The sequence below is a fragment of the Pelodiscus sinensis genome, chromosome 3 (genome assembly GCF_049634645.1).
Source record: "Pelodiscus sinensis isolate JC-2024 chromosome 3, ASM4963464v1, whole genome shotgun sequence".
Classification (NCBI taxonomy): Eukaryota; Metazoa; Chordata; order Testudines; family Trionychidae; genus Pelodiscus; species Pelodiscus sinensis.
Window position 1 is genome coordinate 6,500,940 of NC_134713.1, and position 26,734 is coordinate 6,527,673.

A 26,734-nucleotide genomic window follows, 5' to 3' on the forward strand; every position below is an offset into this window, starting at 1 on the left:
TGTGCTTGCGAATCTCTGCACGCCTCAGTATGCTGTTGAATGATTAACCTCCCTGTTAAAAAAAAATGCATCTCTTATTTCCAGTCTGAATTCATCCTGCTGCACCCTCTAGCCTTTGGATCGTGTTAGACCTTTGTCGGCTTGATTTCTCCCCCAAAGATTGTTGAGTTGAATTTGGAGAAGACCTGGGATGAGTTGTTAGTAGCATGATGGGTACCAGGTGGTTGTTTCTGGCTTCTCTTCCTCGGGAAGATGCAAATGGTTTTTCACCTCCAGCAAAGAGATCCGAGTCCCGCCGCTGATGCTTGCAGACTTTGCACTGGAGCGGAGCGCTGAGCCATCACTGTGGGTGGTAGTGGGATGTCTGGCTTCCCCCAACTTGACTCCTACCACCGGGTCATGTGCTCTCAGTCATTCCTGTGACACTGCACTGCCTCTTGTCGCAGGGTTCAGGAGCCGTGTCTCCATGGCCTCAGCTGTAAGAAGCAGCTAAGCAGGAAGGCCAAACCCAGAGGACTAGTGTCAGCAACTTCTAAGCAAGAAGCACTTGGGTAGCTTTGGAAAACGTTGTTCAGTGCTGGTTCTGTTGCTGCCTCCTGGAGTTCTCTGGGCCTTGTGGGGCTGCTGTTATTACTAGAGAAATTAACATGCCTTGTTCTGTTCACTCCCTCTGGGGCATCTGGCGTTGGCCACGGTCAGAAGACAGGACTTTGGTCTGACCCCGTAAGGCCGCTCTTATGTGAAGAGAACCCTCTGATTGCTTTTTAGAAAAGCTCTTCCCATGGCTTATTCCCCACCAGACGTCATCTCAACCCTGGGTTTGCACCATTGCAATTGTTTCCCCAGCAGCCTCTTGCAGAGGAATGGGTGCCAGGAGCAGATGAACCCTCTCTGAAGCAAAAGCGGTGGTTTAATACCATTTCCCCTTAATACTTGTAGTGCTGCTTGGGTCAGCTTCTTGGCTGGCTTAAATCAGCCGGGCTCCATTGACGGCTGAGGACTGGGCCCCGTCCTACTGTAGCATCCAAAGAGCTCGACACACAAACATTAATGAACTGAATGGAGCGTCTCGTTGGGCCTCCAAGGACTGGGCAACAGATGGGTATTAATCTTGCTTTGCAGATGGGGAAACTGAGGCACGGGGCTGCAGTGACCAGCTCAGGGTTGCACAGAGAGTCGGCAGCAGAGCTGGCAGCCGACCTAAAAGTGCCTGAAGACCAGTCCCCCTGGTCTAATCACCAGGCCTCCGTCCCTACTGGGTGAGTTACTCTTGCAATATGTTGTTTCCCTCAGGTACGTGTGCATTGCCATGGAAGCCTTGGACCAGCTGCTGATGGCCTGTCACTGCCAGAGCATCAACCTCTTTGTGGAGAGCTTCCTGAAGATGGTGGCGAAGCTGCTGGAGTCCGAGAAACCCAACCTGCAGATCCTGGGTACAAATTCTGTAAGTAGCAGCCAGGGCAGGGCCAAACTTTTCATCGTATCTTCTCATGCACAGTGGTTGGCTCCCTGCCATCCCTTTCTAGCCACCCTTTGTGGCGTACTAAGATCTGGGCTCGGTTCTGCCTGCTCCAATAGGCAGGGGCATAAGAGCGGGTTCACACACCAGCTTCCCCATCCCCCAGAGAACCAGGTTCAAGCCTGGCTCAGTTCACAAGGGGATTGTAAAATTGTCCCTCTTTACCCACATCTCGGAACCGAGTGTGTCAGAAGATCTCCTTTCAGGAGAGGCTCAGGCCTGGACTACAGAGGTGGGAGGGGGCTGCAGGCCAGCATGAGTCGAGTAGAGGGTGGGTAGGTCGCTTAGAGCCCATGATGGGAATAGCAGGGGGCTGTGGGTGATGTCCGAGGGATGTCATCAGAGCTGAGGGAAAGCAGTGGAAATCCCAGCGGCTTCCTGCCATAAACTTACTGGCTGTGTCTAGACTGGCAAGTTTTTCTGGAAAATCAGCCGCTTTTCCGGAAAAACTTGCCAGCTGTCTACACTGGCCGCTTGAATTTCCGGAAAAGCACTGACGATCTCATGTAAGATCATCAGTGCTTTTTCGGAAATACTATGCTGCTCCTGTTCGGGCAAAAGTCTTTTTCCGAAAAACTTTTGCGCTAAAGGGCCAGTGTAGACAGCAGAGATTTGTTTTCCGCAAAAAAGCCCCGATCGCGAAAATGGCGATCGGGGCTTTTTTGCGGAAAAATGTGTCTAGATTGGCCACGGACGCTTTTCCACAAAAAGTGCTTTTGCGGAAAAGCATCCTGCCAATCTAGACGTGCTTTTCCGAAAATGCTTTTAACGGAAAACTTTTCCGTTAAAAGCATTTCCGGAAAATCATGCCAGTGTAGACGTAGCCACTGTGTGTGGGGGGGTGAGGTTCAGTGCTCTGGAGATCCGGGAGGAGAGGCACAGCGGGGGAGAGGAGCATGTGAAATCGGAGGGGGGGGGGGACTGAGGAGCGTGGAGTGGGACAGAAGAGGGGGCAGATAGAAGGGAAGGACAGATCCAGTGAGGAGGTGGGGGAGACTGAGGAGATGAGGTGAGGTGAATGGGAGAGAAGGGAATGGGATGGGGGAGATAGAATGGGTAGCGGAGAGGGGAATGGAGAGGGAGCTGGTGAAAGAGGGAGGGGAATTGAGGGAGGTGGGCTGCATTTAGGGGATGGAATGAAGACAGGCCAAAGAAGGAGGGAAGGGCTGTATTAAGCAGTAAGCTTGCCCTGGGTCTGGAGACACTGAGGGCCAACACTGGAAGCTCCTGGCCATACTCAAATGGATCTTAACGGGACGAGGGTTGGGTGTGTCCTTACTGTCCACCTGCTAGCAGCCCCAGGGGAAACATGGAGCCTCTGTCTTTTCTGTCTCAGTCTGGCGCTGCAAATGGCACCTGTCCGAGCGGGGACGGCACATTGGCAGAGTGGGCAGACGAAGAGGACGGTGCCTATTCATGTTGACGTTCAATGGCTGGGATGGTGCAGTGTCAGAAAAGTGGAGGGGCTGTAAAGGGGAACGGTAATGTGGGTCTCCAGAAACCATGAGACTGAAAGTAAAAAACATCTCGTCTCTTTCGGTCCTGCCCAGGGCCAGTTTTCAGGCTTCCCTCTGCAATTCTACGCGCTAGACGCATTTTTTTTAAATAAGGCTGAAAGCTTCATGAAGTAACAAGACTCATGGAGCTTTTAGGGAAAGAAGCCTCGACTTGTAATGCAGTCACAAGAGTCGGTAACGTGGTTAGGTACCTAGAGCCTCTGGAAATCAGGCTCAAGATGTCTGAAGCCGGGCATCCAGAAAATCCACGCCCATGAATGGGCTCAGAAGTCAGATAGAGTGAAGGGAGACCCTTTATCTCCCTGGCTGATGCTGCTGGTCTCACATTGCTAGAGCAAGCATGGGTAGGACATTGGAGATCTGGCTTCTGTCCCAGCTCTGCTATAGATTCCCTGTGTGACCTTAGCCTAGTTAAGTCTCTGAGCCTCCCTCTCTGTACAAGGGGGCTAATAATGTCAGAAGACGTTGCAAGGCACAATGGTGCAGAGTATGATGTGGTCCTCTCTCTCTGGGCCTGGCTGCCCAAGCTTAGTGGAGCCTTTTGCATGTGAAGGCAGCCTCTGCCTGTGGTGGGCCCCATAGGGATGGAGCAGCCTCCTTTTTGGTGGGGAGCTGCTTCAGCCCCTACTGGTTAGTTATTTACAGCCCTGCTTTCCACTAGGGTTATTAAAAAGCGGTAACTTAGGTAACCGTGTGGACTGTGCAGTATACAGCTTAGATGCATGCATCTGACGAAGTGGGTCTGTGCCCACGAAAGCTTATGCACCTACACTTCAGTTAGTCTATAAGGTGCCACAGGACTCCTCGCCACTTTTGCAGATTCAGACTAACACGCCTACTCCTCTGATACTTGACTACATGTAAACCTGCTTAACTTACAGTGACTGCAAGTGTAAGGTAGTAAGGTTACAAAAGGAAAGCACTTCGGAACTCAGTAGGAATTTTGGAAGTGCACAGAGCACAGGACTGGTTCCTGCAGGGTTACGGAACGTCAGTACATTGTAATAGTTTTCAATGTGTGTGATTGGAGGATATCTGGATCCATATTGAGACTGTCCCACATAATGAGGAAAAGTTGAGGTGCCTTTGTTGTTCTTTTGTTCCACTCTTTGTTTCTGTGAGGAAATCACCAATGCGATATTAAAAGAAGACAACTTAAAAAAACTCAAACTGGTAATGGCGGTTGAAAATATCAACCCCAGTCCTACTAAGTCTGGGAAGATGCCGACATTTGTTGCTCCATTTTATCTTACTTTTTCTACAACAAATTACAGTAGATCAGTATGGGATTAATGGTGTAACAGCAGCCCAAATTAAACCTGAGCGCTTCAGTTCAAATCTGGAAGGCAGGTGCTAAATTCCCTTTCTGAGTATTAGATAAATCTGGAAAGGAATAGGATTGTCAGATGGTTTCAACAGAAATACTGGACACACTTGACATTACATCACAGTCTACATGACATCTTATTTAGAAGATACCGGACGTTTGTATTTTCTCATTTATATTTTCTCAATTTGTTTCCCGAACAGAAAGCTCAGCTACTGGACTGTCCGGTTCAAAACTGGACAACTGGCAACCCTAGAAAGGAAAAGTCCATTGCTGCTTCTGCGGCTATGGAAATTGAGTCAGATTCTTCTGGTGGGCCTGCTATTGTACCTAACACTGCCCTAGTAGAGCCTTCCCTCCCTTAGTTATCATGTTCACCTCTCCTGTTGTCCTGTAGCACCTTAGACACTAACAAAAAAATATAGATAGTATCATGAGCTTTCGTGGCCACTTAGTGCCCTCGAAAGCTCATGAGATACTATCTATATTTTTGGTTAGTGTTTAAGGTGTTACAGGACCACTCATTGGTCTTAAAGTGTTTTTTTTAAGTTACAGACTTACACGGCCACCCTTTGACACCTCTCCTGTTGGCTGGGGTCCACACACCACCTTGCTCGGCTTCAGACAGAGGTGCAGAGTCCAGCCAGTTCCTTCTTTGGGGGCGGCCAGCTGACTGAGGCCACGAGCTTCCCTAATCCCTAATAGTCTGGGAAGGAGTATGGCAGAAAGGGATCTAGGGGTTATTGTGGACCACAAGTTAAATATGAGTCAGCAGTGTGATGCTGTTGCAAAGAAAGCAAACATGATTCTGGGATGCATTAACAGGTGTGTTGTGAGCAAGGCACGAGAAGTCATTCTTCCGCTCTACTCTGCGCTGGTCAAGCCTCAATTGGAGTATTGTCTCCAGTTCTGGGCACCGCATTTCGAGAAAGATGTGGAAAAATTGGAGAGGGTCCAGAGAAGAGCAACAAGAATGATTAAAGGTCTAGAGAACATGACCTATGAGGGAAGGCTGAAAGAACTGGGTTTGTTTAGTTTAGAAAAGAGAAGACTGAGGGGGGACATGATAGCCGTTTTCAGGTATCTAAAAGGGTGTCATAAGGAGGAGGGAGAAAACTTGTTCATCTTGGCCTCTGAGGATAGGACAAGAAGCAATGGGCTTAAACTGCAGCAAGGGAGGTTTTGGTTGGACATTAGGAAAAAGTTCCTAACTGTCTGGGTGGTTAAACACTGGAATAAATTGCCCAGGGAGGTTGTGGAATCTCCATCTCTGGAGATATTTAAGAGTAGGTTAGAGAAATGTCTATTAGGGATGATCTAGACAGTATTTGGCCCTGCCATGAGGGCAGGGGACTGGACTCGATGACCTCTCGAGGTCCTTCCAGTCCTAGTATTCTATGATTCTATGAATCCAGGCTGGGGAAGGCTTCTGTGGGTGAGATCTGGGCCGAAGCCGCCTCCTCCCCTATGCACACCTGTTCCCCACTTGCAGCACCACCCCTTCCAGCAGCCAGCTCTCCATTCGCAGCACGTGCTGGGCAAGGCTCTCCTCACTTCCCCCTCCCTTTCCTCTTGCTAATGGCCCAGGGAATGCTGGAGAATGTAGTCCCTTCTCTGCGCCAGGCCCAGCTCTCTAGGCAGGGAGCTGGCCAAGGAACTACAACTCCCGAGGACGTGGGGCTCCCATCCTTCTCTGCAGACTCCCAGGGCACAAGGCAGTGGGGAAGAAATGAGCGTTCTGGGCCCCTGCTGAGCGTGGGCCTGGCGCCGCAGAGCCCCGGGTGCCATGGTAAATCCGCTCCCAGAGCGCCAGCTCTCTGGGCAAAGGCTGAACCATGTGTAGCCCCACGTGAGTCGACAGCCTCCTGGAAGGGGTGGAGCCTCAGGCCAAAGGGGTGGGGCTAGGTGCTGCCCAGAGCATAGCCCCGCCCCCCAGCCCTCAGAGCCGTGCGGGGTGCACGGCGCTCCGCCGGCAATTTAAAGCCCCAACCCCTTTGAAGCTCCGGGCCCCGGAGGCAATTGCCCCTTCTCTTCTCCCCCTCCCCCTAGTCAGTGGGCCTGTGTAACCCCAAGGCTCCGAGACTACAAGGGAGAGTGGAGTCTGCTCTAGAGCCTTAGCTGAGAGCCAGCGGGTGTGTAGCTTGTGTGGCAGGGGCTCATGGCTTTAGCCCCTAAGGCCCCAGGTTCAGTCCCTCTCCTGACGACCCGGGTCTGTTGGCCTTACCCATGGAAGGAAGCTGTACACAGCAGATGCTTAAAAGCGGCTTTTCATTCAGATCATAGGCATGCAGAGAGCCTCGTGAGCTGGAGCAAGGCTGCTATGGCTGGCCAGCCTGAAGGCCTCCTTTCCTTCTAATTGTAGAGCTCCAGGGCAGAGTCCAGCTGCGAGTCATAGGAGCAGGATGGACTCCCAGCTGCCATGATGAAGACTGCCTTTGTTCTAGTAACTAGCAGGCTCACCACGGGTAACGCTCCTCCATCCTTAACTGGTATTACCCAGTGCTGAGAAGCTGGGCTCTTCGGTTCTTTTCCTTTCTTTCCTCCCGACTTGCTGTGAGGCCTTGGTCAGTCACGGCACTGCTCTGTGCCTCAGTTTCCCCCCACTGTAGAGTAGGGATCATCTTGTTGCTCAGCCTTGTAAAGCGCTTTGAGATTTGGGATGAATATTGAACGCTCACCGGGAGCAATTTTGAACAGCTGGTGAACTTTGTATAAATCATGCTGGGTCCAGGTGCCATTTGTCAGTAGATGAAGCGACTGAATTAGACAGCCAGTTCATTTGCAAGGAATAATTGTGATGACCGCGACAGCTGTCGTTACCCCCATTCGACAGATGGGAAAACTAAGGCACCGAGTAGTAAAATGACTTCTCCAAACCACGAGGCAGAGGTGACAATCTCCCACTCTAACTACTACACAGTGCTGCCTCCAGCTGTGTAACTGCTCTTCATGCCTGCGTTTGGTGGGATGACTAGAACTTAGGAGTTGCTTCATTTCTCTGGAGTGCTACGTTTATGTGATGATTAGGCTTTTGAGGATCTGAGAGACCACTGGGAACTTGTTTGGATGGCTTCAGCATTGCTAGTTATAAACCTTTAGGCAGCTGGGACTCTGTTTTCAGCTCTTTGGTTCCAGCTCTTTTGGGTGCATCTCGGTTCCTAGCTTGAGGCATGTGTGCTTTAATAGACAACCTTCTGGCTGGCTGGGGAACCTCGCTTCTGGGTTATGGCCACCGCAGTGGCTGTATCCCAGCTGGCAGGTAGGACAGCCCTGTGTTGTGTTTTGCCTCTGACTCTCTGCACAGAACAGCGTGGGTTATAAATATCACCGCACGAAAACCAGAGGCAGTCAAAAGCTTTCACACCCGGTTCTTCAGTGACGTTAATTGTTCTAAATTGAAAGTGAAGGGTAACTGACATGGCGCATCTGTCAGCAGAGCTATTAACCATAGACATCAGAGAAGCAAGATCATCGATCGGTCAAGCGAAGTTAGCATAAGGCTGCAGTTGGCAGGCTCCAGTGGCATTGCGGTGCTGTCTCCTACTGTAACAACTCAGCTGTTAACCCACAGCCCCCTCCTTCAATAGCCACTTGGCTTGGAACTTCATGTTGGCACCAAGGATAGAATCTGTATTCTCCTGTTTGCAAAGCGTGTATCCGTTCATGGAAAGAAGGCTCTCCACTTGCTGTCTAGGGTCTGTGACACACCGTTGAGCCATTCTGGGTCCGTCCAGTAAAGAGCAGTGGCCTCTCCCATCAACCTCCTGCACAGTTCATTCTGATACACTGGATTATAGAGCACTCTGAATTGTAATTACTTCACTTCCTTGCCTCTCTTCCTCTGGGGAGTCCTTCTGCAAGCAGGAAAACTGAAACCCAGAGAGGTTGAGTTTTTCTGTAGCCTTCAGAAGGAGTCTGGGGTGGAGCTGGGATTAGAACTTAGAAGCTCCTGGATTCCAGTCTAGTACATAAAAGCACCTGGCAACGCTGCATCCAAACATTCCTTCACCTTTAGCAGTTCTGATAAATGAGAGGATGGAGTCCAGCCATGCTGCCGCTCAGGGACCCCTTGTTCCAGGGAAGGACAGTAAAAGGACATTTCCTCGAATGAAGGTGAATGAGGCAAATCATGTGGATCTTGGAGGCTGAGGTGCCGGCCAAGTGTATTTACCTGTGAGGGTGTCAGTTCAGCCCCTGCCCAGGTGCTGCACAGGCAATGAGGCAGAAAGGAAGTGAGAGGAGACAGGCGTATTTCAGTTTGTGGAGGAGACAGACGTTTGTGAGAGGAGACGTATTCTGGTTTGTGAGAGGAGACAGACGTTTGTGAGAGGAGACAGACGTATTTTGGTTTGTGGAAGAGACAGATGTTTGTGAGAGGAGACAGACATATTTCGGTTTGTGAGAGGAGACGTGTTTTGGCTTGTGGAGGAGACAAATGTTTGTGAGAGGAGATGTATTTCGGTTTGTGACAGGAGACAGATGTTTGTGAGAGGAGACGTATTTTGGTTTGTGAGTGGAGACAGACGTTTGTGAGAGGAGACAAATGTTTGTGAGTGGTAACAGACGTGTTTTGGCTTGTGGAGGAGACAGACATTTGTGAGAGGAGACGGATGTATTTCGGTTTGTGAGAGAAGACAGACGTATTTCGGTTTGTGAGAGGAGATAGACCTTTGTGAGAGGAGACGGATGTATTTCGGTTTGTGAGAGAAGACAGACATATTTCGGTTTGTGAGAGGAGACAGACGTTTGTGAGAGGAGATGGACGTATTTTGGTTTGTGGACTGCCCCGGAGCATGGTGATTTTAATGGGAGTTGCTTTTTCACACCAACTTGCGTCCATGAGAGGGAGTATATGTTCAGTTTGCTGGAAGATTGGAGGTGACAGTCATTGGCTGCTGGGCTCCCGAACTTTCATTCCAGTGCTCTCACTGTGCTGATCCAACCCTCCTCTGTGCTTGAGTGCCTTGGAGGCTCAGCGAAGCCAACAGGGAGCCATGTGGGGATAAACCGGGTCTGTCTCAGTCCAGTCCCCGTGCCAGATGCCTTGGGGACAGAGCAGCCTCAGATGGAGCCGCAGAAATTTCGCAACACCAAGTGGGGCCCTGCCACCTCTGGAAGGGGGCCAGGCAGTGGGGGAGAAAGCTGCCCTCCTCAGCCTTTCAAATGAGACAGATGCCCCAATAGGCTGGAGGTTGATTGTATTTGGGAAGCCTGGAATCACTACTGGACGGTGACCTACGAAACCCTGTTCCCGCCAGTTGATTTAATGATGGATTTCAAGGATGCCCCTGGTTGGGGATTAATTTGGGAGAGTAAAGGGGAGTTGTAAGCCCTGGGGAGCATGAGGAATGCCTGTCCTAAGGCACAGTGAAAAACGCCGGGCTCAAGGGAAATTCACGGGTGCATAGCGAGGCTGGATTATCGTGTCTGCCATTGGGAGGGTCAGAGACTGCTCTTGGTTATGCTGCTTGCAGGCTCGGGAAATGGGTACCGGTAACGAGATGCTTCCTCCCACATCTGCTAAGCAGAAACGTGCCTCCAGGTGCATGCTTAATTAAAGGGTATTGTCGCAAACAGTCCCTCCGTAACGGAGCTCGTGGTGGAGGCGTGAGGATGCTGTTTATAGCTAGCCAGGCTGAGTCATGCCTGTGAAATCTCGCCTTAGAAATGTCTCCTCTGTTGTGAGTCACCCGTCAATAATCCCCAATACTGATAATTCAAACACGCTCCCAGTGGGAGGGCGTGTGTCTTGTTCCACATCTGTCTCTGATGTGCCCATCTCAGGGCTTCCAGCAGAGATGTGTGCTAGTCCTGATGTTACTGTCTCCCTGGTTCTGAGAGCTGTACAGGAAGGAGGCAAGGTCTCTGCCACAAACAGCTTACAGTCTATGGTCCCCATCCTTTGGAGACATCCGTTTACCCATGCAGGTCCTGCATCCTTGGGGAGGTTGTGTAGTGTAGAAATTAGGCTCAGACAAATGGTGGGATATGATAGAAATCTATAAAATCATGACTGGTAGGGAAAAAGTAAGTACGGAAAGTACTTGTTCTCATAATATAATAACTAGAGAGCACCAAATTAAATGAATAGGTTTAAAACAAACAAAAGGAAGTTTTTCTTCATGCAGTGCACAATCAACCTGTGGAACTCCTTGCCAGAGGATGTTGTAAAGACCAGGACTTTAACAGTGTTCAAAAAAGAACTAGATAAATTCATGGAGGTTAGTTCCATGAATGGCTATTAGCCAGGATAGGTAGGAATGGTGTCCCTAGCTTCTGGAAGTGGATGACAGGAGAGGGATCACCTGATGATTACCTGTTGTGTTCCCTCCCTCTGGGGCATCTGGTTTTGGCCACTGTTGGCAGACAGGATACTGGGCTAGATGGACCTTTGGTCTGACCCAGTTTGGCTGTTCTTATGTTCATGCCCCAACCACCCTGCCATCCACACACAGAGTCCTATGACACGTTGCCAGCATTTCTCTTAGTGTAACTCGCACACCTCGTGTGTTTACTGAGCAATGCAAGTGATACCTAGACCACAGCAACAGTTAAGACCAAGAGACCTTTATAGCACAGGCTGGGAGCCAGCTGGCTTTTAGCTCAGAGGGTAGAGGCTCTATACTCAGCTCCAGAGGTCCCAGGTTCAAATCTGCCCACTCGTGGTTACATTAGCATAGGGGATTGTTAGCCTGGGCTACAGATACCAACCAATATCCCAGTCTGCCTTTGCAGTGAGGATATATAAGCTAAAGCACGGTTGTGGTGCTTGAGTCCACCAGAGCTATCCCATAATTCCCAGGGCTTGCCTGGGTTCCAACTCGCTGCCTCTGCATCGGTTGAACTTGCAGCTGCTTGGTGGCCTGCTCGGGTTTACCGTACGACTCTGGTGCCACTCTGCCTAAGCAGGTCTTGTCTCGGGACTCGGAGGCTCTAGGATTCAGCGGAGATGTATGTGAGTCCCGCGATGGGTGGCGCTCGGTGCTGTACATAATGGTTTGAGCCTCCGGGAGTGTGCAGTGTTGTTCAGAGGCAAGCCTGACACGTCCAATAGATGTTGGGGGTTATAGCATGAGATTGGGGCGATGGGCGTGGGAAAGCTGCTGGAATGAGGCTGCTGCACCCCGGGCCGTGAAGTGGTTTCCGTCTCATGTCCAGGGTTTGCCATTTGCTTCAGTAGCTCTCGGCGCCTCCACTCTCTACAAATTGTCCCAGAGTTGGGGTCGAGCGGAACCCTACAGCGATTTCCCAGCATGGCCACCCTGTGACATCATGGAGGATTGTTGTCCCTGTATGACAGGTGGAGACACTGACACCGAGCGGGGGAATGGCCTGTACAGCCTCCGCAACTGAAAATGAGAACCCAGGAATCCTGGTGGCCCCCCCACTCTAACAGTGAGCCCACGAGTCCTGAGGACACAACCTACTCTAACCGTGAATGCTGGTTAAAAAAAACCAACAGCCCTCACTGAAGTTAGTTCCTGGAGTTCTTAATAATTTAAGCCATAAATGTCCAACGTCTGTCTGAGCTGATGCTATGGTTGTCTCTGGCTTCTCCTGCTTTGGAGGTCTTGGAAGTGTGCACAGCTGGCGCCAGACCCACTCTGAGCCCAGAGACACTGCTGGGTGTTTTCAGATATGCTTCAGTCTACTTACAGTAGGGAAAGAGCATCATTAAAAACCACAGGTCCCTCTGCTCTCTTGATGGCTTGATCCTGGGTCTCTGATATAGTTAATCAGGGACTGATAATCGCTAATGGAGCCTTTCATCTACAGGTCACTAGCTCCAATTCATCTCGGGTCAGCACAAGCGCAAAGCAGTTCTGGTCTGATGACTGTCGACAGGCGTGTAATGCGCTGTTGGTCTTCGTCTAGTTCCTTATGGACAGATGCCGCTGTCCCAAATTGTTATGCGTATTAAGGTAGCATCCATCTGATCCGGGTCCCATTGTGCTAGATGCTGCCTAAACAGGATACGTCTAGACTGGGAGGATCTATCGGAAAAAGATACGCAAAATGCGGAGCCATACTATTGTCGGAAGAGGCTTTTCCAAAATTTGGTCCGTCTAGACTAGGCCAAATTTCAGAAAACCCCCTCTTTTGAAAGCCCCCTTCTCCCTCATGGAACGAGGAACACAGGGGCTTCCGAAAGAGCAGGTTTGCTCTTCTGCAAAAAAAAGTGGACGAGCAAAAGCGTTCCCTGGATGTGGTGGAGAGGTATCCCGAACTCCCCCCTCCCCGCCCAGTCTAGCCATACCCACAGAGACTGTCTCTGCTTTTCCTCTCAGCCTTCAGCAGGCAGAGTAGGGAAGCCATGTACTGAGTGGGCCCTAGTAATGTTCTCCTGTCTGAGCCCCCGGGTGAGACCCCTGCCTGCCGGGATGGAGGCCGATTGGCCGAGGACAGGCAGCGTGCAAGAAGCTGGCACTGCTTGTGTGCCATGCTCGGGAGTTTGTCCATCGGGCATCTTTTGGGAGCATTAAACTCCCTGCTGCTGTAGAACAAACCTCTTCCCCAAAGGGGAAGATGCAGCAGCCAGCACTGGAGGTACCAGCTGACACCAAAGGGCTGGGAGTTTTAGGATTCTAGGGACACAGTCGCTGGATACTAATTAAAATCAGTGGTTTTTGTTAGGATAATTAGCTCCTTCCTGGTGTGGCGATGGGCTTGAGGAATCCCTTAGCTGTTCTCTCCTTCCCACTTCTGTCGCCCTGAAGTCTAAGTTTCGTCCTGAATCAGCACATGGAAGTGCAGTAAGCAAACCAGGCAGCTTCTTCTTTGTGCAGCCCGTGCTATACGGTTCATTATGTCGCACTGCTGCTTTTCCTGGTAAATAATGGAGGCACTGACAGGTTGGAAGTGGGTCCCTTTTTTCTGGGAATGGTTCCCAGTGCGGCTGAGCTGGCTTGTTGGATTGCACAAAGCCAGCCTTTCAATTTACTTTTGGATCTGACATTTATTAATGGAGCAAAAAAATCATGTGTCTGTCGGCTAATCAGTCACTTGCGCTGAGCACAGAGGCTGAGCATCGAGTGGTATAAATGAAAGACAGACAGTTTGGATGCTGTTCTTGCAAATGCCTTGCAGAATAAGCAAGCCCTGGAAATGAAAAGAATCAAGGCTAGCCCTATCTGACTGGTAGGGAGAAGGAGGAAGCACTTGACATGCCCACTATAACTTTGGGATGCTGTGGGGATGGGCACCATATTAGAAGCTAGGTAGACCTAGCACGCTTGGGAGGTAAATCGTATTCTCCCCATTTTGCAGATGAAGACATAAGAGCAGCCGTACTGGGTAAGACCGATGGTTCGTCTAGCTCTGTATCCTGTCTCCAATGCTGGATGCTACAGAGGGAATGAACAGAACAGGGCAATTTCGAGTCATTAATACTTTTTGATTATTTGCATTATTGTTGCAGCCTTGTTGATTCCAGGAGAGTAGAGAGACAAGAATGGGGGAGGTAATATCTTTTATTGGACTGTTTCTGTTGGGGGGGAGAGACAAGCTTTTGAACCATACAGAGCTCTTCTGCAAGTCCAGAAAAGCTATCCAGAACATCCCAGCTGGCGTGGTCTTTGCCTTTGGCCCTCCTGTCTACGGTGGAGGGGCTCGGACTTTGGTCCCTATCCCCGGGGTCATGGAGTAATTTTTTTGTGGATAGAAGGTGGTCACGGCACAATGAAGTTTGAAAAACCCTGCTCTATCGGTTTTGTATCTGTTGTTCTGGCAGGATCTGGTGCAGCTTTGGGTTGGCCTGAGCTAGTCTGTGCGGAGCTTGCTTGTGATGATGATTGGCTGCTGTCGGCAGACAGAATACTGGGCTAGATGGACCTTTGGTCTGACCCTGTATGGCCGTTCTTACGTGCTTATGATGAACTTGGAAAAGTTAATTGAATCCGTTTCTGGCTCCCTCTTTTGCTTTCCTCGCGCTGGCCTGACGCTTTCTCTCCTTCCTTTCCCATTGTCCAGTTTGTGAAGTTTGCGAACATTGAAGAGGACACCCCATCCTACCACAGGAGCTATGACTTCTTTGTGTCACGCTTCAGCGAGATGTGCCATTCCAGTCACGACGACCTGGAGATCCGGACAAAGTGAGTATGGAATAAAACACGTTAGCGCCCACTTCTGTCCAGCAAACGAACGGCTGAACAAATGCACCAAACTTCCAGGGCTTTTCTAGCTGGGGATGGTCAGGAAAGTTAAACTGAATTAACTACAGGTGACTATTGTAAGGAAAAACTTAAAAAACAACAAATGGTCTGATAGCACTTTATAGAGTCTAACAAAACATTTAGCTGGTATCATGAGCTTTTGTGGGCACAGCCCACTTCTTCAGATGACTGAAGTTTTGAGTTTAGGATGTGCAGACCCAAAATAAATAGGGGAGAAGGAAGAGGGTGAAAGGAAAAAAAGAAAGGTGGCAGGAAACAAGCAGCAGAGCATATTAAAATATCAAATGGAAAAACAAGTAGGCAGAATTGCTAACAGTCACACCTCGTTAACCCGTGTGGACGCTCTTATGCAGATTTAAAGTGGCCTTAATTTGGTTTGTCTTAGTTCCCCTGGAAGTGAATTAAATTTAACTGACTTAAGGCTGCTTTACTTGTGGAGGAGAATGTCCACACAGGTTTAATTCAGTTGAACTAATCCCATTTTAAAAAATGAATTTGGATTTATTTGCCTGAATGTTCCCATGGGGACAAGCTGTCACATGATGCTTTTATTTTGGCCTCACTGTGCAATGGACAACTTCTGGAAACTGAAGCCTCTTGCGGAACGGAATCCAGTTCCTCTCCGTGCCATCCCACAGCTGGTGCCAGTCGTTTTTGACAAAACGTTTTTTTCGTCTGAAAATTCCGGTGGTGTTGGAAGCAAAATGTTCCAAGGAGCCTAGCGGGTTTGCTAGAATTGTAATCGAGAGAGGTCTCCTGGGTGTGGGGTGGAAATGAGAAAGGCAAATGCCCTGGGGTAATTCTGTGGTTAGAGCAATGGCTTCAGAACCAAGATTTGAACCCTGGTCACCCGCATTCCAGCTAAATGGGTCTCCCTGCCTGGTTTTTCCCTTTTGTACTGATGTGGAGCTGGAAAGTTGCTGAGGTCCTGAAAATATTTGCAGGTCAGGAAAACAGTTTCCCACCCAGCTCTGCTCACAGCTACCTCATACAGTTTTTTTGCCAGTGGCTGTCTAGCGTACAGCGTACACATTTATCCTCTAGCACTGGGGTGGGCAAACTTTTTTGCCTGAAGGCCATAGTGGGTAGGGAAATTGTACAGAGGGCTCGGTAGGGAAGGCTGGCCAGTGTCTCCCCAAACAGCCAGGTGTGGCCTGCTCCCTGCCCCCATCCAACCCATGGGGATACCCGCTCTCTATCCAATCCCCCCCTCTGCTCACTGACCGGGCCATCTGGAGCTCTGGGGCTGGCGGCCCTGCATGGGATCTGGAGCATGGGGGCTGGTGGTGCGGTCACTGCGCTGCCAGATCCTGGAGGACTGAGGCTGCGGGAGGAAGAGGAGACAGAAGGGGAAGGGCTGGGGACTAGCTGCTTATGCTCGCCACGCTGCCAGGAAGATGCTGTCCTGAACCCACTCCCCGTGGGGAGCTCAGGGCTGGGCTGATGGGTTCGACGGGCCAGATGTGGCCTGTGGGCCGTAGTTTGCCCCCCTCTGCTCTAGGGCAACCGGGAGAGAGAGATCATCGACTCAGAGATAAGGACCCAGAGCAGTCCAAGGGCCTGCTAGAAACACCGCACACTTGAAATTGCCTCTTCTCCAGCCCCTGCAAAGCTTTCTGTGGCCCAGGTGATTGTGAAATTCTGGGGTCTGTAAGAGGTTCGGTCAACGCCTGCCTAGCAACTCTGAGGCTACGTCTACACTACGAGTTTTCGCGGCAAAAACCATGCTAATGAGGGACTCATTTGCATGAGTCACGATTCATTTGCATATTTTCTGCCGATCCATTTTTGCGCTAGGGGTTTTTGCAAAGGTCTTGCGGAAAAAGGAGTTTTTGCGCAAAAAAACCCTCCACGCTGCTTGTTTTTGCACAAAAAACCCCAGTGCAAAAATGGATCAACAGAAAATATGCAAGTGAGATCGTGACTTATGCAAACGAATCCCTCATTAGCATATTTTTTTCTGAGAAAACTCATAGTGTAGAAGTAGCCTGAGCATTTTACCTGCTTTCATTGCCTTGTTACTCTTTGCAGAGCAACTCTGGGTATGTCTACACTACAGAGTTTTTTTTTTTTGGAAAAATGGTGTTTTTTCTGGAAAAACTTCAAAAAGTCCACACTGCAATCATGTTCTTTCGAAAAAAACAATCAAAAGAACAGAGGGGGTTTTCTGACATTGGTAAGCTTCTTTCTACGAGGAAGAAGCCTTTTTCCAAAAGAGCTCTTTTGGAAAAGGGCGTGTGTGAAAGAGGGAGTTATTTCGCAATAAGAGGAAAGAGGAAAAAGCACAGGTGCCCTGGTGGACACTCCGCCCATAGGAATCACAGCTTACATGCGAGAGAGCATCCAATCAGTGTGGACGCTATCGGTTGAAAAAGCAGATCGCTTTTTTGATGCACTTTGGCAGTGTGGACGCTCTCTTTCAGAAGAAGTTTTTTCGGAAGATCTCTTCTGGAAAAGTTTCTTCCGAAAAAAGCCTGCAGTCTAGACATAGCCTCAGGAACCCTTCCAACCCTGAGTTTTCCTGCCACAATATCTTTCTGCAGCTCCCAGCCTCTTCCCTTAACAGTTGCAAAATCATTACTGAGATAACATCCCCTGCTGTCGCAGCCCTGAGCTCGTTTGTAGCAAAAGAGAACCTAGTTTATTAACAACCTTGATTTCAGTGATTCCACAAGGATAGAAATGGTGAGAAACACACAGAAGTGAAAATACTCTACTAGGACTGAAACTCAACGAGACTCTCTTGGCCAGAGAAGTTGTCTCCTCACAGTCCTTCTTCCAGTCCTGAGCCAGGATCCCAACACAGAGTTCAAAGTGGGAATAGAACCACGCCGGCCATTTCTGGGAACAAGGAGAGGGATGGGGAAAATATTTCCCCAGAGGAGAAAATTAACACTGGCAGCTTTGCGTTTTGACAGCTGTCTGGCTGAAACGGCTGAGACTAGAAAGCTAAACGTGACAAGGAACTAGCCGTAACTGAGAAGAGATGCCTTGAAGTGTTTTTGTGAAAACGGGTTGAGATTTGGCTGAGTTCTGAGTTGAATTTTCACACATTTTAATAATAAGGAATAAGAAAAAGGAGTAAAAAGGAATCATACACTGCTCAGCACCCACATCATGCTTTTCATCTGATATGAAGCTAAGTAAGGATTATTACCCTGACCTGAGACAGTTGGGGCACAGAGGTAAAATGACGTGACCAAGGATACACAGTGGGTCAGTAGCAGAGAAGAAAGTGCCTATTGTGGGGGTCTCAAACTCCTGGCCTACAGGATAGCCCTGGTTGGAGTGATCATGCAGTCTGGCCCAGGACTGCCAGTGGGCGGGGTGGAGTTTTCAAATAATTCATTGAGAAAGGAATGCCTAGAAAATGTGAGTAAATAGCCACAGTTTGGTAACCCTTACTCACACAGTCATGATTTCCAATTGGCTAGGGCATCTTTTCCCCTTGGACTAGTTTCAGCCAGTCCCTCTCTCTGTGACCATTTGGCCTGCCCTGCAATACTAGCAAACGTTCTGTATTTTAAACAGTTCTGTCCACATTCTTCACACACCAGTTCCCTTGGCACCGCCTGCATCTCTAATGCAAGTGGATGTTTGACTTCTCCTGCAGCTCAGCTGTTTATGCTTCGCTTTTTCACACTGAGCAAAATTCTTTTCGCCCCACCAATCTCACAGCTATGTCACCTGATAAAAGTCATGGAGCTGCCTGGTCCCTACCAAGTCCTCAGCTGCTGTGGCTCAGTCTCTCTCCCGTGACTTTGCTGATTTTCTTATGACTGATGATTTAAGTCAGGTTACAGGGTGAAGATCAGCTCCGGGAGTTATAAAAATCTAAAAGTCACAGAACCCAGCAGGGTTTTTTATCCGCCTGGGATTGCTGGGAATTCAAAGCTCGTCTTTAAACAACACAGTCATTTTCCAGGGAAGAGAGTCTATGAGAGCCAAAGGAGGGCACGTTTTTCTCGGTGACGTCCCTTAAGCCATCTTGGATCTCCTCCTTGCAGTGTTGCTGCATGGAGGGAGGATGCCTGGGCACTATGTGCATAAGCATGGTTGGCACTTTCAGATCCTCCAGCCGGAGCTGTTGGCTTTGTTTTTTCAGATTCCCTAAGGGCCTAGCAGGAGGCTAGTGCGTTTGCTTTAGGGCAGAGCTGCTGTATCTGGGGAAAGACACGAGCCGTAGGCACCACAGAGGAATGGGAGGCATTTAACCAGGTCCTCAGCTGGCGTAAATTGATGTTGCTCCATTTACATCAGTGAAGCTAAGCTGAGTTCCACCAGCGGGGAGCTGGCTCTAAGTAAACCATCCACGGCAGGGAGCGCGTGGGCTGGTCTGTCTCAAAGGCCCCTCTTGTGGCTCGATTTACATAATACATCCCAGTGGTGCACCCCTTCGGATCTGGAGGAGGGTTGTCGAAGGCAGTGGTGCTCAGCCTTTTTTATGTGCCACCCCCAGGGCCGAGAGAATTTTTGTTGAGCAAAGAAAAGAAAAAGAAAAGCGCTGGGAACATTTTCTTGTGGCCTCTTTAATTTAAAGCGCCAGTCTGCTCCCCTGCCACTCCCCTTGCCCCCACTGCATATACGTCGGGCGCCAAGCTGGGAAAAGAAAATGGCAGCCGGCCCTGTGCTGCGACCCCCTTGACCCATGGGTTGCGCGCCTCTGGTCTAAGGCAGGCCCAGCTCCCATGAGTGCCCGTGACAGTCTAGGGATGTTAAATATTGAGTAATTGACTAATTGAACAGTCGATGCATTTTGCATTGACTGTTCGATTAGTCGATAGGGCGCCTCTGCCTGTGAAGTGTAGCAACAGCCTGTTGTTATACTTCAAAGGCGTCATCTGGAGACTCCCCCACTGACTCTGGGCTCCACGGGGCGCTGCCGCTTTGAAATGCCACGGAGAGCCCCGTGTCAGGCTGCACGCAGCATTTCGAAACGGCAGCACCCCGTGGAGCCTGGGATCAGCTGGTGACTCCCCCGCTGACTCTGGGCTCCATGCAGCGCTGCCACTTTGAAATGCTGCACGGAGCCATGCGTCAGGCTGCATGGGGTGTTTCAAAGCATCAGTTCTGCGTGGAGCCCAGGGTCTGTCCCCAGGCTCCATGCGGCGCTGCTGCTTGGAAGTACCCCTACTCTTCCCCCGCCCCTTGCTGCCTCTTTCTGATACAGGCAGCAAGGGTGGAGGGAAGCGACTATCCTGTTGAGTATCCGATAAGCATTTGCTTATCATGGGGGATCGTTTCGTGACTGAGCAGAGTCTGTTTGGGCTGGTTTGTTCTCTGCAGCTTGTTTCCCCCTGACTGTTCAGGGGACATTTTCTTTCCCCCTTGTTAGAAAATGGTCCAGAAAACTCCTCCTTTCTCCCTGAGCTGCGGCGCACGAACGATGCTGATTCCGTGAGGCTGGGGCTCGCATGACGCGAGCAGCTCTGCAGCCCCTGTGTGCGTAGGTGGGTGCTGGTTTACAGCCCTTCTCGGGGAGCTGGCTCGGGTCAGAGAAGGGCACCGCTCAGAGCTGAGGTGCCGTGAATCGGGTTCACAAGATGTGTTGGGTTATTTTTTTTTCTGGCTTTGGGAGACAGGGGCATAGCCTGGGGTGGGCACTTAGGATCCAGACCCATCCACCCCTAGTCCTGCCCGGACAAGGGGTTTGCCGCTGCCTGCCCGGAGCACCAGTGGACCCAGAGAATGGAGTGGGGGGCTGGCCCTGATCTTCTTGGCCAGTCCTCCAGCCCAGGAGTGGAGTACGCCCCTGACTCGGCTCCCTGCCAGAAGCAGCAGGCAGTTGGGGAGGGGCAATACCCCCTCCACTCTCCTCCCCAGCAGGAGCTCCCCGTGGGGCAGATCATGCTGCGTGGGCCCCCTGGCCTGTGTCGCTTTCCCTCCCTTCCCCATGGCCAGCTGTGGAGGGAGGGGTAGCCCCATCATTGCCTCCCTACCTGAAGTCAGGGCCCATCCACTTGTCCCATCCTGGCTACGCCACCAGTAGGAATACATGGATTGCTGCTCTGAGTAAAGGGGTGGTCTCTCCTCATCAGGGCTGAATCGTTCTGGCTCTGGGCAGAGTGGGGGATTTCCTAGCACAGAGAACGTTTCTGTAGTCAGACTGCCCCTGTTTCTCTAGGGAGGGGGTGGAATCTCCGGCCCTAGAGGTGTTTAAGTCTCGGCTTGACAAAGCCCTGGCTGGGATGATGGAGTTGGGTGGGTCCTGCGTTGGGCAGGGGGCTGGACGCGGTGACCTCGTGAGGTCTCTTCCAGCCCTAGGATTCTATGACCCTTGGACTTTCAGAACCAGAAGAACAGCACCCAAGCTAAAGGAGCGTCTCTCTTAGCTGGTCTGATGCGACAGACTCCTCTGGCTGGAGCTGGCAGCTAGAGAGAGATGTATTGTACGGGACTGAAATTGCCAGCTGGTAGAAAATGGCATAACACATGCAAAATCAATGGAGCCAAGCTGGCTTATTGCTTGTGGGGGCTGCTAGGGCACCCAGAGAAATAATACCACCTGCTTATTTGCTTTTAAACCAAAAGGGGTAATAGGCTACATGAAATCCCTAGATCCAACCCCCACTTTGCCTGCCAGGAAAATCTAGATCTTATCCAGTTCTAGATCCTATCTCCACTTGTAGGCAGCCCGGCCACCCTGCTACGTGAAAAATAATGTCATGAGTTCAGCTCTTGGCCCAGCGATGTAGAGCCCTGGTTGGCTGAGTGTTACTGGTGTGTTGTCCTTCTCCCCTAAGGCTCGCAGAGCACGTCACAAACTTCAGTGTCATCCCAACAACAGTCCTGGGAAAGTAAGAAGCACTGATGTCTCCAGTTGAGAGATGGGGAAACCGAGGCACAGGGCAACAGACTGACATGCCATAGATCACTCTGTGACTCAGCTGGAAGGGGAAGCCTGGGCCTGAACCCCCTGTTCTAACTAGAGCAACAGAATCTTTTCACTGGGATTTTCCAGTTGGTCCAACTTGTTTGGTTGAGAAGCTCAGTGGCGATCCGGCTGGGTTTCCTGCCAGCTCGTCCCCCGGCTCTTCAACAGCCCGTGTGACAGGCTGACAGGAGCAGAGAGCCTAAAAACGACGTGGCCCGCTGGATTTCCAGGGGCTGCAGTTCTGGGACAACCCACCAGCCAGATTGCCCTGGAGCTGCGGCTCTGCCCCCTTGCACGGAGAACATCGGGGGTGTTGCTGTCAGCTGGAACAAACCCAGAGTTTGACTATTGGAATGCTCTGTGAAAGGGGGCGACCTCCCTTCAGACAGCTTGAGATCTAACCAATAGGCCGAGCTCTCAGAGCTGAGAAAAGAATCCCAGAGTCCCGACACCCTATCTCAATGGCTACATCACATTCCTCCCGCAGAGACAGGGAAAAAACCCAGGCCTCCTGAGCGGCCGACCCATTGCTCTCCTTTCCGGATGGCCGTCTCTCCCATATTGTGCCCAATGTCACACCTGAAGCCTGGGTAATCCCCAGCCAATGGGCGTTACAAGGTGTGATGTAGTGGGGGTACCTGGCTGGTTTCTATGCTGCTGGCTCTGGGGTAACCCCCACTGGCTGCCGTGGGTACCACGACCCAGCAAAACAGGATGAGTCACTATGCAAACGAGTATGGCCAGCCACCCCCCATGGAGAGGAACAAAGGAAGGTGGATGCTGCCCTGGCTGGGGGGCAGGGCTGGAAGAGGGTTAGTGAGTTCCTGGCTGGAAGGCAGGGAAGAAGGAGCTGGGGAGGGGGGCTGGGACTCCCCTATCTCAAGGGGGGCACTGAGGCCTCTTAGCCCCAGTTCCTGTAACCAGATTACATCTGTGCTGCGCTGTGCTGGAGGAACAATAAACAACCTCCATTCTACTGGCTGGTGAAGTCTGTTGTGCCATTTCGGGGTGCAGGAGACGGGGGACCCCCAACACGCCGTCACACAAGGGTCGGAGATTCTAATGAATGGGTAGCACTGTCTCATCTGGGTGTTCTTTGGGTTTGCTTTCTTTTCATCCTTTCCTTAAGGATCCGGACGTCCGGCATCAAAGGCCTGCAGGGGGTGGTGAGGAAGACGGTTAACGATGAACTCCAAGCTAACATCTGGGACCCGCAGCATATGGACAAAATCGTGCCTTCGCTGCTCTTCAACCTGCAGCATGCCGAGGAGGCTGAAAGGTGGGAATTTGCTTCTCCCTTCCTGGGAGGGGCTACAGAGCTGCCGATAATATTTCTGGTGCTGCTTCAAATTCCCCAGTGCTAGAGTCCGCATCGCACCAAAGGGTTGTCCTGTTCTCCAAGCAGCGAGGAAGGATTTGAATTCCTTGAGGACCCTCTTTCTTTGCTGGCTGAGAAATGAGTGGACCCCGCTTTGGGAGGTTGTCCATTTCCTATTGCAGTGTAGGCATAGGTACAAATCGGTGTAGGCCCAATGACATCAATGGAGCTGTGTGGATTTGCAAAGGTGAAAACCTGGCCCTTGTTTCCTGCTATTGACACAGACAGACACACGCATGCACACATGCATTAGCTAATGCAGCAAATCCATCCTCCTTTAAATTGCAACATACCCCCCCTCAATCAGGTTTTCTTCATACATCATAAAAGGGGGAGGGGACCCAACCCCATCAGAGATTTTATTTCCATTGCTGGTGACCTTTAAGTAGAGCTGGGTGAATTTTTTTTTTGACAAATGGTAAAATCAATGAAACATCCATTTTCTAGGGCGCCAAAACTCTTTGCAAATTCAGGTCAAATCTGGTGGAGGAAAAAAGAAAAATCTGTATTGTGAGGCAATATTTTCTTGACCCTTTGGACACTAAATATTTTGATTTTTCATTTTGAAACAGGGATGTTGTTTTGAAAAGCAGCTAGATTTATTTGTTGGGGAAAAACCACCTTAAAAAGGGTTCACCGTCCCCTTATCCCCTCCCCCAAACAAAACAAAAAAGAGGAAAAAAGCCACTTTTGGTTGAACACTGAAAAATTTCTGTTGGAACCAAACCAATTTTTTTCCCGAACTAGTGAATTGCTCCGTGCCTTTCTCAAGTTCTTCAGCTAAGAACCATAAGCTACAGTTCCCTGCTCTCTTCCTTCCAGCTGACTGCCAGCTCTCCAGTTTGTTTCTAATCTCTCAAGTGCACAATAATATGTAATGGGTATTACAGTTTGTGGCCTTTGTACAGCGACTGTGGGATTTGTGTGGTGTTTACTCTGCAGGACTGCAATTGGGAAAGTTCCTCGTTACTATGTTAGTGCAAGGAGGCCCGGTTATGCTAGTGGCTGTACAGATACCTGGAAAGAAGCCATCTCTTCCCTGAGCAGCTTGCAGTCGAAAGACAAGACAAAGGAAGGGTTGCTATCCCCCTTTGCAGATGGGGAACGAGGCATGGAGAGATGAAGGGAAAGAATGCTTGAGGTGGAGTCAAGACACGAACCCATCTCTTGAATCCTAATCAAGGGCCTTAACCATCAGCCTATCTTTTCCTTTCAGCATTTGCCTATCAACTCAGCTTCCTTTGCAGAGCAGTCAAGGCAATGGTGCAGATCTGTGCATTTGCCAGTTAAGATTTTCAGCTGGTTCTCCTCTCCAGCTGTAACTTTAGAGAGGAGTATTTGCCCCATGTGCCACCTGACAGGAGATTAAGTAAAAACTCTTTGGCTGTGTCTAGACTGGCCAGTTTTTCCGGAAAATCAGCTGCTTTTCCGGAAAAATTTGCCAGCTGTCTACACTGGCCGCTTGAATTTCTGCAAAAGCACTGACTTCCTACTGTAAGAAATTTTTTTCTGCTTTTTGCGGAAATACTATGCTGCTCCCATTCGGGCAAAAGTCCGTTTTGCGCAAAAGGGCCAGTGTAGACAGCTCAGATTTGTTTTGCGCAAAAAAGCCCTGATTGCAAAAATGGTGATTGGGGCTTTTTTTGCGCAAAAGCGCTTCTAGATTGGCCACGGACGCTTTTCCGAAAAAAGTGCTTTTGCAGAAAAGTGTCAGTGCCAATCTAGACGCTCTTTTCCGAAAATGCTTTTAACGGAAAACTTTTCCGTTAAAAGCATTTCCGGAAAATCATGCCAGTCTAGATGTAGCCTTTCTCTCCCTTCCCCAGCATATACCTCGGGTGTGTCCACCCAGCCAGCTGGGTTTTTGCAAGCAGACAGGCATTGTTAAGGGAAAGCACTCGGGGGATAGATACCTTTGCCTTCAGATGCCCTTACAGGCCGGTGAGAAGCAGAAGGATGCCTGAGTTCTGCCTGGTGTCTTGTTTTATGTTTCGGAAAGATGCCTTGGAAATCAAGTGCTCAGGCTTAACATCCATTTGTGGTGGTTGCATAAGCAAACAGCCCAAGCAGAAGGCCAGAAATTGCTGCACCCGACGCCAGCGTGTATCTGGAGTAACTCTCAAGAAGGCACAGAATGACTCTGGATTTGCACTGTGTGGAGTGAGTGCAGATTCTGGCCCTGGGGGTCTGACAGGTGTGGGAAGGAGGGGTGAATTGCACCCAGCGTCCCTGCACCTAGGGGCTGGATTTGTTGCTGACACACTGCTGGCTCCACCCATCCTGGATCCTGGCCTCTGGGTGGCTCCTCCAGGGTCCTGCCATCCCTGGGGACCAGGCCACCCAGCTCTGCAGGCTCCCGTTGTCACTCGGGGTCCTGCCGCCGGCTCAGTCCTCAGGTGAGGGAGGCCAGCAGGTTTAGGGGGGAGGCGCAGCTCAGCACCCCACCCTAAACATAGTTCCAGAGCCACGGGGGGTTGATTTTCGAAGGAGCGCACCAAGCCCCCATGTTTCCTGTGGGGTTTAAAACACGGCCGTGTGCTGGCTCTGCGTGTGTATTGCTCTCCTCTAATGGCTGGCACCCAGAAAGAATAAAGGCACTTTTCTGGGTATGGCTAGTGTGCGCACGGGGCATGGGATCCGATTCGGGTTGGAGTCCGCACCCCCCTTCTGCCCACCCGTGTGACTCAGCTCATTGAGCACAGAGAACCTGGCCCTACGGCCTTGCTAGCAGGGCGGGTGAGCGCCTGACTCCCACTGTGAGAGACGCAAGCCCTCTCCTTGTGCAGTGTGGACACAGCTCAAGCGCCACCCCCGAGTCGGATGCTTGGTGCAGTGCAGTACAGATGCAGAGGCAGGGCTGGGATCCAGCAGCTGTAAGCCCGGATTTGGTGCCATGTGGACGCTTGGAAGCAGGAGTTCCCCCACCCTGGGCTGAGGGTGCTGTGTAGACGTACCCCTCGTGTTCCCAGCAGAGGGATCTAGCTGGTGGTTGGCACCTGTGTATCTGGGTGGGGGTTCTAGCACGTGTTTAGTGTTGTAGTCACTAATTCTGGTCTCCAGCACAGGGACGGTCTCCTGCCGATACACGCTGGAGTCCAAAGGTCCATCTACTGCCCCGGGGGCCGGGCGTTAGAAGCACACGGCTCACTGGTAGCAGCTGGCCGTGCGCTTTGCTGCCTCCTCGTCCCTGAGTCACTGTCAGCTGCCTACGCAGGGGTCTGTGTGGCCCTGTCACCATGGCACCCATGTGCCAGACACGGTTTTCAAACAGCATGACTGTTTCAATTCCCTCCCCTGCTGGCCCACCCCGGGGTGGTGGCTGCTACTGGAGACAAACCAAGGCAGCTTGGGGTGTGTTTTCCAATTGTTGTCAAGGCACTGGGGTCGCTCTGCATTCTGATTGGTGCTCTGTGGTCACGGGCCAACGGCTGGCCCTCCCGTCCGTCCCCCGGTAGCTGCTGCGGACGGTGGCTTAGGAGAGACGGTTTCTCAGGCAATCGGGGTCAGCCACCATCACAGCCAAAGCCTTGAGTTTGACTCTGTGCTTCCCTGGCAGAGCGTGGGGGTGGAGGCACGAGGGTTCCTAATGGTTTTGAGTTGGGTTCTGGACCCGCTGGGGCGGCCTTGAGGCTGGGGGGTTCATGTGGAGGTATCATCAACGTTAGTGAGCTAGCCTGGAGGCCAGGAAAGGTGGGTAAAGGTCTGTGTGGCCGCTGTGTCTGGAGTATCTCACTGTCTTTCTTGTATTTATCCTGTGGTCCCCATGTGACAGAGGCTAAGGGTACGCCACTGGGCAAAAGTCGAATTAAGCTACGCAACTTTAGCTACGTCAATTGCGTAGCTGAAGTCGAAATAGCTTAATTCGGCTTTTGGCGCGATCTACACAGCAGGGGGTCGAAGGAAGAACACTCTTCCTTCACTTTCCCTTACTCGTGAAACAAGGGTTG

At 50.8% G+C, this 26,734-nt stretch overlaps 1 protein-coding gene across 9 annotated transcripts in view; it reads left to right on the forward strand.

Annotated features, from left to right (window-relative positions):
* Positions 1–26,734, forward strand: part of EFR3B (EFR3 homolog B) — a 159,556-nt gene that overhangs the window by 88,934 nt on the left and 43,888 nt on the right. For 8 of the 9 annotated variants that reach the window (XM_006116729.4, XM_075923305.1, XM_075923304.1 and 5 more), the window contains 3 exons: positions 1,294–1,444; positions 14,333–14,454; positions 22,539–22,688. In XM_006116729.4, coding sequence (XP_006116791.1) covers positions 1,294–1,444; positions 14,333–14,454; positions 22,539–22,688 — 423 coding nt within the window. Of the gene's footprint in view, positions 1–1,293; positions 1,445–8,372; positions 8,477–14,332; positions 14,455–22,538; positions 22,689–26,734 lie in introns of those variants that run through there. The other variant, XM_025181498.2, reaches the window with a different exon arrangement.